The sequence below is a fragment of the Mus caroli genome, chromosome 11 (genome assembly GCF_900094665.2).
Source record: "Mus caroli chromosome 11, CAROLI_EIJ_v1.1, whole genome shotgun sequence".
In the NCBI taxonomy this organism is placed as follows: Eukaryota; Metazoa; Chordata; class Mammalia; order Rodentia; family Muridae; genus Mus; species Mus caroli.
This window is the reverse complement of record NC_034580.1, coordinates 102,304,474-102,318,192: the sequence shown is the minus strand read 5'-3', so window position 1 is coordinate 102,318,192 and position 13,719 is coordinate 102,304,474. Positions and strand designations below refer to the sequence as shown.

General features: G+C 45.1%; 1 protein-coding gene across 1 annotated transcript in view; it reads left to right on the top strand.

Annotated features, from left to right (window-relative positions):
* Ern1 (endoplasmic reticulum to nucleus signaling 1) overlaps positions 1-13,719 on the top strand; it is a 93,061-nt gene that overhangs the window by 71,558 nt on the left and 7,784 nt on the right. Inside the window, exons 11-19 of the mRNA XM_021175571.2 lie at positions 2,209-2,327; positions 5,278-5,469; positions 6,915-7,182; positions 8,065-8,155; positions 8,795-8,984; positions 9,421-9,520; positions 9,772-9,971; positions 11,138-11,285; positions 13,159-13,286. Of these exons, the coding sequence (XP_021031230.1) occupies positions 2,209-2,327; positions 5,278-5,469; positions 6,915-7,182; positions 8,065-8,155; positions 8,795-8,984; positions 9,421-9,520; positions 9,772-9,971; positions 11,138-11,285; positions 13,159-13,286 (1,436 nt within the window). The remainder of the gene's footprint in view (positions 1-2,208; positions 2,328-5,277; positions 5,470-6,914; positions 7,183-8,064; positions 8,156-8,794; positions 8,985-9,420; positions 9,521-9,771; positions 9,972-11,137; positions 11,286-13,158; positions 13,287-13,719) is intronic.

Here is a 13,719-nt window from a genome sequence, read left to right as displayed (position 1 = left end):
GTCCTCTCACAGTAGGACATCAGGGAATGAGTTAGACAGGACACTGTAATGCAGAGTGGCTCGTGGAAGGACAGCTTCATTTTTCCTGGCTGTTGATCATTTTTGTTGGTTGTCATCGGTAACCCATGGTTGCTTACATTCAGATACCAAGTCTGACGCAGAATTCTGACATAGGCAGCCACATGTGAGAAAAGCATGCATGCCCCTTTGTAGAGCAGAGCATGCCTCAGCAGGCCATGGTATGCATGAGAAAATGTGTGATGGTTCAGAACAAAAGTAGGTTTTCCTGAACGAACCATGTCACACCATAAGTGACAAAGCCTGGTAAGATTGAGGTCAGATGAGGGATTAAAGAGGGACTTTCCAGATCAAGAAGTGCAAGCTCTGGCTAGTTCCTGTCAGACTTTATCTTGGTACACATGGCACACAGTCTCTAATAGGTCTCTGGTAGTACTGGAGAGACAGGTCATGGAGCGAGCACTGAGGAAATGAATGAGTCACTGGCTGAAGCGCTTACTGTGAGAAGGTATGAACCACGTCAAAAGCCGGGTGAGCCAGGCGTGATGCACACCTTTAATCCCAGCTCTGGAAGCCAGAGGCAAGCGGATCTGAGTTGAGGACAGCCAGGCTACACAGAGAAACCTTGTCACAAAAAACAAACTGAAAAGCCAAGTGTAGGGAGGCAGAAACGGGGATTCGGGATTCACTGGCCAGCCAATCTAGTTGAAACACTCAGCTCCAATTTCAATGAGAGGCTCTGTCTCTTTAAATAATAGTAAGATAGAGAAGCAACTGAGGAAGAAACCTCAGGCCACCCTGTGATCTACACACAGCCACAAAGAAGAAAAGCACAGTACAGAGGAGAAGGCCTGAGTCAAGCTAAGAACTCATCCAGAAAGGAGGGAAACGCTGGGGCTCTTCAAGCCCGGTTCCTTATTTTAGTTACTTTGTTTCTTTTATTGCACACAGAGACAATGGAATGGAAGTGTGCTGAATGTCAGGCGGTCATGAACTAGTATGTACAGGACAGCAGCAAGTGAGTGGGCACCATTCTTCCTGTCCAGCCAGCACCTACTTCTCTCATTCTCTCAGCTACTCACCACTCCTTAGATGGAAGCTCAAGTGTAGCTCGGAGAAGGACTAGAACTCTGCCTGAACACTGGAAATGTGCAGGAGGGACCCCGGTAGCCTCACTAGACTGATGCTGCTAGAAAAAGCGATGAAAGAACTTGTTGAACTTTGAAGCATCACACTGCTTCCTGAGTTGAATACATGCACCCACACAAGTCATTTTATTTGTAAAACAAACAAACAAAACAACAACAAACAAAACAGAATACTGGGCCGAAGAAGTGACTCAAAACTGCTTTTGCATAGGACCCAAGTTTGGTTCCAGCACCCATGCCAAGTGGCTCACAAGCACCTGTAATTCCAGCTCCAGGGGGATCTGTCACCTATGCTTGAGCACTGCACATACCCACACCCTGGCATGTAATTAATAATAAGAAGAGTAAACTATTTTTAAAATGCAGAAGACTGCATTCTGCTGTCAATTAATAAATCTTGTTTTATTTTAAAACTTGTATTTCACATGTGTGTGCAGGTGTCTGTGTGCATTTGTGTGGAGACTAGAGGACAGCTTCAGTTGTCACTCCTCTGTTGCTTTTTGAAAAAGTCTCTCATTGGTATTCAGTGATTAAGTTAGGCTAGCTATGGGACAAGTTCCAGCGATCACCCTGTTTCCATCTCCCCATTGGATTACACACACTGACCAGCTTTTCTCATATGGGTTCTAGGGATTGAGTGTGGGTCCTCCTGCTTTCACAAGCACTTTACTGACTGAACTGTCTCCCCAACCCTAAAATTTCTATTGGGGGACAGGAAGTGTTTTTGAGGTATTTATTTGTTTAGAGACAGGGTTGTACTCTGGCTGTCCTGGAACTCCCTTTGTGAACCAGGCTGGTCTTGAATGCACAGGGCTGTTACATAGAGAAACCCTGTCTTGAAAAACCAACCAAACAACAAACAAAAAATACTCTGTTTGCACACTAATTCTCTAGTTGCTGTATTTACCTTTTTCTCGTTGTGTAGCTCTGAGTTTGCATTGTAGGAAAGACTCCCTCAGAGGGTAGAGAGCTGCAATATTTTGTGTTGAGAGCTACCACTCCCTGGAAACTGTTCTCATTAAAGGTTTGTTTCCTCTTGTAGGACACCATGAAACTCCTCTGTCTGCATCCACCAAGATGCTGGAGAGATTTCCTAACAACCTGCCCAAACATCGAGAAAATGTGATTCCTGCTGATTCAGAAAAAAGGAGCTTTGAGGAAGTGAGTGGGAAGTGAACCAGTGACTCCAGCTTCTCCTAACAGGTGTTAGGGAGCTGGGTCAGGGCCTACACCAGATCTTCTCAGCGAACCAGAGTGGAAAGGGCCTCTAAGCAGAAGCTGGGAGCTTTAGACAAGAGTCCCCAGAGCCCTCAGACTTACTGTCTTGCCTCCATCTTCTGATGCATCCTATTGCTTTCCTGGTCAGATATCAGAGTGTCGGAGACTTTTTTCCTGGCCTGCATGGCCAGCAACGGGGACTTGGAGGTTTCTGAAGGCCTTGGTAAGCCAGTAATTTAGGCCTGAACTCCTGCAGTCCCCCTGAGTAGGTTGGAGTTAATGGTGAATGGACTGGACTGGGGAGGCTTTGAAGAACGAGAGCGACTATTGTGGATCATGTGGGGTCTAACAAATCACTTGAGAGACAGTTATTTATTTATTTATTTATTTTTGTTTGTTTGTTTGTTTTTTGAGACAAGGTCTCATTATGTAGTACTTCTGGAACACACTATGTAGACCAGACTGGCCTCGAACTCACAAATCTACCTGTCCTCTGTCTCCTAAATTCTGGGATTAAAGTCATGTGCTGGCTTTAGGTTTTATTTAAAAGCAGAGGAATATTACGGTCTTTTAAGTCCAGGGTACAATGTCTCTGTTCATCATCAATGGTATTAGCTGAGTTGGAGGAATAGGCTGGTTTCTAAAACAGAGATCCTGAACTGTATTGCTTGAAGATCTTATTAAAGTCCTGAATATTTATTATTGCATACTAGAGAATACAATTAATCTTATATCCAGAGATAGCCATGGTCAAAGTTTATATTTAACCAGCTGAGCTTGAGCAAAGGGGTCTTTGAATGTTTTGTTTTTTTTTTTACATTGATTGTGTGTGTGTGTGTGTGTGTGTGAGTGTGTACGTACATATGCCATGGTGTGTGTGTGTGTGTGTGTGTGTGTGTGTGTGTGTGTACGTACATATGCCATGGTGAAGGTGTAAAAGTCAGGACAACTTGCAGAAATTGGTTTTTCCTTTCACCCAGAGATCAAACTCAGATTGTCAGACTTGCTGGCAGTGTCTTCAGCCACTGAGCCATCTTGCTGGTATAAGCAAAGGGCCAAAGAGGTTCGACACTCGAGTTACAGGTGGTCCTGGGAACCATACTCAGATCTGCAACAGCAGTACCTGAATTTAACCACTGAGCCATCTCCCCAGCCCCACAACTGTCTTTTTAAACACTCCTGAACAGCTAATATCTAAATAAATATTCTTCCTGTCACATGTTCAGCACAGATTTCTCAGCCACATGCTATATAACAAACAAGCCATACTCCCCATGCACTGCACTATAAGAGAGGCATGAACTCAAGAGCTATATACCTGGGTGGACTCAGATAGCAACTGGAAGGGGAGAGAAGGGCATCAAAAGCTGATATCTTGCAGGAGAGACTATAGTGATGTAAGCATGTGGAAACCCGTGTGTGGGGCTGCAGAGATGGCTCAGTGGTTAAGAGCATGGATTGTTCTTCTAGGGGTCCTGAGTTCAACTCCTAGCACCCACATGGTGGCTCACAGCCATCTGTAATGGGATCTAGTGCCCTCTTCTGGTGTGTCTGAAGACAGCGCCAGTGTACTCACATACATAAAATAAAAAACTGCATCTTTAAAAAAGAAAAAAAAAAAAACCTAAAGAAAAGAAAAGAAAAGAAAAGAAAAGAAGGAAAACAGAGTGCACAGGGCCAGGAAGCTGTGTTAGCTTTGCTGGACAAACAGAGAACACAGATGTTTGTGTACAGATCAGTGCGTTTTTTTGAACTGTTCCAGGAAACCTCTAAAATTCTGAGGAACTTGGAAGGAAGCTACATGCTTATCTGATTTAATTTGGAACTTCTATAATCATTTACTTTTTGTTTATTTTATTTTTCATAAGCATTTAATAAAGGCAGCTGATACTTTTCTCTAATTTTGGAAAAACAACCTGAGAAAGTGGCTTTATTGCTTCATTAGGTATGCTAGGTATATACCTGCACATATATACATGTGAACAACCATCTTGTTCTTTGTTGGTGTGTATGTGGTACAGTATGGGGGTGTGCGTAAGTGTAAAGAGGCTAGAAGATGTAGGGTATTCTACTCTGGCTCACCACCTTCTTCCCTTTGAGGCAGAGTCTGTCTGACTCTGAGCTGACCTGGTGACCCTCCTGTCTCCACCTCACCCCACTGATGGGCTTACAGGTGCACATACATGTCTACTACATCTGACTTTTTTTTTTTTGGTTTTTCGAGACAGGGTTTCTCTGGGTAGCCCAGGCTGTCCTGGAACTCACTCTGTAGACCAGGCTGGCCTCGAACTCAGAAATCCGCCTGCCTCTGCCTCCCGAGTGCTGGGATTAAAGGTGTGCGCCACCATACCCAGCTACATCTGACTTTTTGTGTGGCTTCTTGGGGTTTGGACTCAGATCTTCATGCTTGTACAGCCCTGCTTTGTTTTTCTGGTTTGATTTGTTTGTTTGTAGTGTGGGGGTTAAACCCAGAACCTTCTGCATGCCTGGCTAGCTTTATTTTTCTGTGTAAAAAGGTATCAAATTGGTGACCAACTTTCACTAGACTTTTTTCAATATCTGACTTAGGTGATTTTACAGGTTTTCCTTAGCTAGAAAATCTACTCTCAGAAGAGTTGTAGATGTATCATTGAAATTTATCATTGAAAAATTTTAAAGAAAGGTATTTCCAAATATATTGTTCTAAAATCTCTGAACAATGGCAGCATCGCTGTAGAATTGTATGGTCTCTCACAGCAATTGCTTAAAGAGGGAACAGTTATCTGGTCCATCAGAATTTGGTGAACTAGAAAAAAAATTCATTTTAGTCCTACATTTTAAATAGAAAGGCTTCTCTCGAGTGCCAAGTTGATCTATATCTGGCTAGACATTTAGAAAATCTCTTCCATACAAGGTTATCAACATAGTTGGCCAGACTTCAGACAACACACCGACCACCGTATCTCAGGATGTGGAGGAGAAGCTCTCTCGTGCCCCTGCCAAGCCTGAGGCCCCCGTGGACTCCATGCTCAAGGACATGGCTACGATTATCCTGAGCACCTTCCTGCTGGTTGGATGGGTGGCGTTCATCATCACTTATCCCTTGGTAAGGCTTTGCTCTTTCTTAGTATCCTCCAAGTTCTGGTACCCTTGTCAGTCACTGGGTGTCAGTCAGGGCTACACAAAAGCAGGCAACATGTTTCATATTTAAAAGTCAGTGTTTGAGACAGATGTGGTATTACACATACTGTAGCACTTAGAACTTTAAGGCTACCCTGGTCTACATAGCAAGTTTAAAACCAGCCAGGGCTATATTGTGAGGGGGAAAAAGAGAAGCATTTGCTTATCTTCAAAAACATCATTAGAGATACTAGCTTCTCCTAAAAGAGCAGTTTTGTTTTGTTTTTTAAAGATTTATTTTATATATGTGACTACACTGTCAGTGTCTTCAGACACACCAGAAGAGGGAGTCAGATCCCATTACAGATGGTTGTGAGCCACCATGTGGTTGCTGGGATTTGAACTCAGGACCTCTGGAAGAGCAGTTCTCCAGCCCCCAAAAGAACAATTTGTAACTAAATCTTAGTGTTTTTTAAGAAAGGGTAAACTAGCTGATATATAGCTCTGCCTAGGATTATTTAAAATAGTTAATTGAATTGTGTTTTTAAAGGAAGGCTAGATAACAGATGAAAATGTGCTCCTCACACTACTTAGGAGTGAGACCTGCTGACGGGTAAAGACTGGTAGAGTGGCTCCTTTCACTTCCTAGTTACAAACAAGTCAAATAGTGCTGATCTATTTGAGTAGGGAAGACAGAAGTCCCCTCAGCAAGCCTGTGGAATTGTCTCAGAATACAGCACATAGGCAGCTCACATCTCCATCGGGTAGGGAAGACAGATTTTGTATGCTTTGCTTTCTGTGGGCAAAGTGTCATTACCTAATCTTTTTAACTTCACACAGCCCTGTGAGGTCATTATTTATTCTCTGTCCACAGAAAAAGAAACTAGACTCGGGGAGGCAGTGTGCCTTCCTGGGCTACTAGGTGGCACTCCCAGAACTTTGACCCCAGATTCAAAAAGAGCTAGAAAACTCCCTTTTAGTGCACCTTCCATGCCCAGGCAAGAATGTGTACAGGCCACTGATGTTTCTCCTGATGGTGAAGCAGAGCTTTCAGAGTATTGAGAAGAGGGTCTGCACAGCAGGAAGATGGGACTAGGCCCTGAGGAGCAGGGCCTTAGCCAGGCACCAGGTTCATCCCCACCCACACTGCTTCCAGCATGCCTTCTAGACTTTGGGCCCCCCTGTTCCAACCTCTATTCAGGGACAGCTTCTCTTGGTGACCACTTAATCTTACCAGCCCCCTCCAGAGTTAGACTGTGGGCCCTGCAGAAGTGTAAGATTACTGAATCAACTCTGTCTTGTTATGGCTTCTCTCTGACCTTGTGCCTTAGCATTCAAATAAGGCCAGCCTGACTCATTGACCACAGGAACACCTCTCCCTCTGACTTGTTTCTACTTGGAACTAGCCTGGCTGTGCGATTCTCTTCACAGAGCATGCATCAGCAGCGTCAGCTCCAGCACCAACAGTTGCAGAAGGAGCTGGAGAAGATTCATCTCCTGCAGCAGCAGCAGCTGCCCTTCCATCCACACGGAGACCTTGCCCAGGACCCCGAGTTCCTGGGTTCATCTGGCCCCTTCTCAGAGAGCTCGGGCACCAGCAGCCCCAGCCCATCCCCCAGAGCCTCCAACCACTCCCTCCACTCCAGCAGCTCTGCCTCCAGGGCCGGCACCAGCCCCTCTCTGGAGCAGGATGATGAGGGTAAATAGTTCCCCATTTTATCTGGGAGCAATACCTGGAACACAGAGCAAGCATGCTCTTCCCGGATTCCTGAGGGCTCACTATGTTCTTTCTCCCCTGGATTCCTCCTACCCACTGATCTCTGGATAAAAGACTGTGAACTGCTATTGGCCAGAGAGAAGTTTCCCATCTTCCCATCTGGCTTAAGTGAATTTTTTTTTTTTTTTTTTTTGAGACAGGGTTTCTTTGTAGCCCTGGCTGTCCTGGAACTCACTTTGTAGACCAGGCTGGCCTCGAACTCAGAAATCTGCTTGCCTCTGACTCCCAAGTGCTGGGATTAAAGGCAAGTGCCACCACGCCCAGCTTAAGTGAATTCTTAAGATCAGCCACTGGCCAGGTTCAGAAATGAAGCAATGGCCTATTTTCCTATTGGGGGCTTAGACATTGTCAGGCCACATCCTGGGAGGATTGCCATAGAGATTGTGGAGGAACCCTAGCGCTTCTAGTTCTAAGCAAACTCTTTGTTTTACTGTCAGACCACACTGGGATGTTTTAGATATGGATCTTTGAGGTAGTCCTTGTTGATGTTGTTATTGCTGTTGTTCACTATTAACTAAATATGAGGTTCCACACAGAATTCGTCTCCTTGGAAAAGTTTAAGACTCCTGAGATAATGTAAAAATGATGTAAAAGCAGAAATAGAACATAGGAGCAGGGGCAAAATGTTGGGGAGGAGGCAGTGGTCCTGATCAGTGGGCCTGACTCTTGCCCGCCAGGAGTCTGGGAATATAGAGCCTCTTAAACTCCACATCTTACTCAGAAATCTGGAAGCCCTTTCATTCTTAAAGGTCTTTAGGTGATGTCCGTTTAAAATGATCTCTTCTTTTTCCTGTTTTGTCCCAGATGAGGAAACCAGAATGGTGATTGTTGGGAAAATTTCATTCTGCCCCAAGGATGTCCTGGGTCATGGAGCTGAGGGCACAATTGTATACAAGTGAGTGGTATGGCCCAGTCCCCCAGCTATGTGAATCTTGTCAGGTCTGGAGGCCTAGCAGGTCAAAGTGATGATCAAGGCAGGTGAGCCTCACCTCCAGTAAGTTCCCACACTGTCTTAAGAGTTTCTGCTGCTGTGATAAAAAACACCATGACCAAAAGCAACTTGGGGAAGAAGGGACTTATTCTACTATACTTCCACATCACAGTCAGGATGTGAACTCAAGGCAGGAACCGAAATAGAAGCCATGGAGAAGTGCTGCTTACTGGCCTGCTCCTCTTGGCTTGCTCAGCCTGTCTCTTCTATACCCCAAGAGCACCTGCCCAGGGGTGATACCCCTCACAGTGTGCTGGGCAATCACCAATTCACAAAGCATACTACAGAATTGCCTATGGGCAAATCTTAGGGAGCTGTATTTTCAGTTAGGAGTCCATCTTCCTGAATGACTCTAGTTTGTGTCAAGTTGACTTAGTACTAGTCAGGACAGCAACTGTGAGTTGCTGGTGGTTGGCCAAGGCCTCTGGATCTGGAAGCTGAGGAGGCTGATACTGGAATAAGGAGCAGTGGCATCTTATAGAGCTGATCTCATGTCTACAGCCCAGTGTGCACTAACAGACTCAGCTACTCCTTGTCCTACAGAGGTATGTTTGACAACCGAGATGTGGCCGTGAAGAGGATCCTCCCTGAGTGTTTTAGCTTTGCCGACCGTGAGGTCCAGCTGCTTCGAGAATCAGACGAGCACCCAAATGTGATCCGCTACTTTTGCACAGAGAAGGACCGGCAGTTCCAGTACATTGCCATTGAGCTGTGTGCAGCCACCCTACAAGAGGTGGGTCTAGCTGGCTTTCTAGTACCCAGGGTCAGTGACAGCTTTGCCACAGCCACTAGCCTCTTTTCCCACTAACTGGCATTTGTTCAGGAAGTATATATTTACTATGCTTTTTTTTTTAGATTTATTTATTATTATATGTAAGTATACTATAGCTGTCTTTAGAGACACCACAAGAAGGTGTCAGATCTCATTATGCATATGGTTGTGAGCCACCATGTGGTTGCTGGGATTTGAACTCAGGACCTTCAGAAGAGTAGTCAGTGCTCTTAACCGCTGAGCCATCTCTCCAGCCTTATTTACTCTTCTTAAACTTGTATATGTATATGCACACACATACATATATACATACATACACATCCACTTGAACACCAGTCACAAATACAGAGTTCTGAAGGTTATATGCTGTGACCTTGCCAATGTGTGTCTCTTACAGTATGTGGAGCAGAAGGACTTTGCCCACCTTGGCCTAGAGCCCATCACCCTGCTTCATCAAACCACCTCAGGCCTGGCACACCTGCATTCTCTCAACATTGGTAAGCGTATCCTCTTTGCCAGGCTAAAAGGCCCCAGGTTAGGGCGGCTTCCTGACCTTCATAGGAGAAAGGGGTATGTAAGTGGTCTCTTGACAGGTTGTGCAGGAATTTGAGAAAAACCTTAGGTAACTGAACACTGAACATTTTGAAGATGACAGCAGGTGTTTAGGAAGCTGACAAAGATCCACAGCCCATGTAGGAAGCTGGGGTCACTCATGGTAAGCATGGATGAATTTGGGGTTTTCTCCTAGTTCACAGAGACCTGAAGCCCCACAACATTCTCCTCTCCATGCCCAACGCACATGGCAGGATCAAGGCGATGATCTCTGACTTTGGCCTCTGCAAGAAGCTGGCAGTGGGCAGGCACAGTTTCAGCCGCCGTTCAGGGGTACCTGGCACTGAAGGGTGGATCGCCCCAGAGATGCTGAGTGAAGACTGTAAGGACAACCCTGTAAGTAAATGGCAATATTTTTAAAGAAAACCACAGCACCAGCCCATTATATTCCAAGGTTTGGGTGCCAGGCATATCTGCTTACAGAATGACATCCCTTCAAACGTCTCATGTTCTAAGACAGACAGGTGTGAACAGTGTCTCTCCCAACCCTTCCATCACTTGTACCCTCTTTTCCTTTGGGAACCTGGAGAGTCAGGCCTTGTCTACAATGAGCAGACCTCCAATTTTCATTTCCCCAGACTTTTATTTTAACAATTGCTAGACATACAGAAAACTGGAAGAATATTAAGACCTATGTACTTCCACCCCAAGCCACTGTTAATACATAATACATTTGTCTGTCTTCCTCTCTTTACCTGCGGCTATGCCATGTACTTATAAAGGAGCAGATATCTTGGCCCCTCACCACTAAATGCCGCAGCCCTGTTTTCTAAGGACAGACCCTCTCCTACCACCTCCCTGCCACACCCGAGCCACCAGCATCTCCCTGTCCTATTTCTTAACACTCGTCCATGTTCGCATTCCCCCAGAAACCCCCAAGGCTTTCCCAGCCAGTTTTGTCTTCCAGGACTCCGTCAAGTGCTGAACTGGACTGCATCTCCGCATCCCCGCAGCCTCCCTCCCTGTTCTGTTCTCTGATGCTTACTCTTGAGACGCCCTTTAATCCCCACTCTTAGCTGCTTGCTCGTTTCCTCATGGTATCGCTTCACAGCTCTCTGCATTTTCTGTAAGCTAGAAGTTAAGACTAGAGGCTTGTTTAGATTCCAGAGAAGAGGCAGGTGGATCTCTGAGTTCAAGGCCAGCCTGGTCTACACAAAGAAACCCTGTCTTGAAAAACAAAATAAAACAACTGTGTAAATTCAAGAGAAATGTTTCAGGCAAGAATAGATTACAGGTCTTTGCCAAGGATGAGTGTGATGGCAGATTGCACCCTGATCAGTGACTAGCTTGTGGCACCTGGCAGAGCCAGCATCCCAGATTGTCAGCCCATAAGCCAATGACCTTGACATTAATCGGAACACTAGGGCAATACTTCAGGGTGTCCCCTTGCTGTTTTGGACAATTCACATTCATTAGCCACTGATCAGTAGGGGCTGAAGTGAAGTCAGGGCTGTGAGTGAAGTGACGGCTATCTGAGACATCCGACTCTGTGTTTCTTTCAGACCTACACGGTGGACATCTTTTCTGCAGGCTGTGTCTTTTACTATGTCATCTCTGAGGGCAACCATCCTTTTGGCAAATCCTTGCAGCGGCAGGCCAACATCCTCCTGGGCGCCTGCAACCTTGACTGCTTCCACTCAGACAAGCATGGTGAGCAGGTGGTCTGGCCGGCAGCACCTTCCAACACACTGCCTGTCTGACCTCAGGAAGTGCTGAGTCATACAAAGCACCACAGTATGAAAAGATTAAAATGAAATAATTGTTTTGCTTATGAGTTTTCCCCTTATGCATTGTAGAAAAACACATTAGCATAAAGACCCATATTTTTTCTTTTTCTTTTTTTTTTTCTTTCTTTCTTTTTTTTCTTTTTCTTTTGTTTTTCGAGACAGGTTTCTCTGTGTAGCCCTGGCTGTCCTGGAACTCACTCTGTAGACCAGGCTGGCCTCGAACCCAGAAATCCACCTGCCTCTGCCTCCCAAGTGCTGGGATTAAAGGTGTGCACCACCACAACCGGCTTCTTTTTTTAAAGATTTATTTATTTCATTTATATGAGTACATTGTAGCTGTCTTTAGACACACCAGAAGAGGGAAATCAGATCTCATTACAGATGGTTGTGAGCCACCATGTGGTTGCTGAAAATTGAACTCAGGACCTCTGGAAGAGCAGGTGGCCAGTGTTCTTAACCGCTGAGCCATCTCTCCAGCCCCCATATTTTCATTATACAGAGATGGGTATCTGCTGTCAATTCCTTTGTATGTGTTATTCTAATTGCCTATCTAGATATGTGTACTTACTTTTATAAAAGTGGATCTGGGAATAGTGGCACACAGTTTTAATCTCAGCACATCAGAGGCATGTGCTATAAATCTATAAATTCAAGGCCAACCTGATCTACATAGTAAGTTCTCAGACAGCCAAGACTGCACAGCAACAAAAAGATGTAGTTGAGGGATTAGCAAGATGGCTCAATGGCTAAAGGCATTTGCCTGAACACCTAATGACTGGAGTTTAATCCTAGGACCCACTCACATGGTAGAAGGAGAGAACTAACTTCCTACAAGTTGTCCTCTGACCTCCACATGTGTGCTGTGTCACATATACATGTCCTCCCCTACACATACATGCATGCATGCATACATACATATATACATACATATGGGTGGTTGAACATACCTGTAATCCTAAAACTTAGGATGCTGAATCTCAAATTTGAGATCAGCCTAGGATACACAGAGAGTTCCAGGTAAGTCTGAGCTGCTTGGCCCCTGGTGGAAGTGGGGATGGGGTTCAGTCATACATTTACAATAGTCTCATTTTTTCAAATTCATCTTTTTTTGTTCGTTTTGTTTGTTTGTTTTGGGGGGGTTGTTTTTTGTTTTTTTTTTTTAATTGGTTTAATTAGGGTCTCTTTGTGTAGTTCAGGCTAGCCTAGGTCTTCCTGGGTAAGTCAGACTTGTCTCAAAATCATGATCTTCCTGCATCAGCTTCCTGAGTACTGATATTACAAGCCCATTTCACCTTACTTTGAACATCTATCTAACCATCCAGGCTTACCCCACCACCCTCTTAACAGCTCAGGTTTGGGATATTTTTAGTCACTACTTTTCACAAGCCACATAGTGAACATCTGTTATGAACTGATGTTTGGTGTGAGTTTTTCATTATTTTATTACAATCAATTCCTTTAGCAGAAGGTGGTATCAAAGGGCATGCAGGGGCTTGGGAGATGGCGCAGGTGGTAAGGTGCTTACCGGGAAAACATGAGGACTTGAGTTTGGATCCTAACACCCAGGACAGAGAGGCAGAGACAGGAGGCTCCAGTGCTTGCCGGGCAGCCAGGCCGGCTGAATCGGTGATCCCAAGTTCAGTGAGAGACTCTGACCTCTGTAAGCCTGCATGCAAACCTGTACGCATATATGTAACAGAAGCACACAACTGTAGGGGACCACATACATTTGTAAGGCTTCTGATATTTCATCTGGTTATAAGTTGGAAATAATGGGTTTATTTTTTCCTCTTTAGAGGACGTCATTGCTCGTGAATTGATAGAGAAAATGATTGCAATGGATCCCCAGCAGCGTCCCTCTGCAAAGCACGTGCTGAAACACCCCTTCTTCTGGAGCCTGGAGAAGCAGCTCCAGTTTTTCCAGGTATTGGGTCTGTTTCTCCATCAAAGTCCTAATGTCCTCCAGATTCTCAAAAGGTAAAAAGGACAGTGAGAAAAACCAACGACTTATAGTCTACAACCAAGACAAATGTGATTGACATTTGCTGGTAGATTCTATGTGTAAAGGGAATGTACTAGGATGGCTCACACAGTGCAGGCTAGGTAGTCTAGTCATGACCATCTACACCCTGGGGAGACTGAGAGCCAGTAGCTGCTCAGTCCACAAAACTGGGTTGCCTCAGCAGCTAGTCTGCACTGAAGACCTGGAAGATTAGAGACCCCCTGGTTTTAGGCCACAGTGGAAGGCTGAAGGAGCAGGGTTCTAATGCTAGGGAAGGATGACAGCAGCAACAGAATGGGACAGCAAGAAGCAAAGGCCATCGGGCAAGACTGCTTCCCTAAGACCTCTCTCTAGC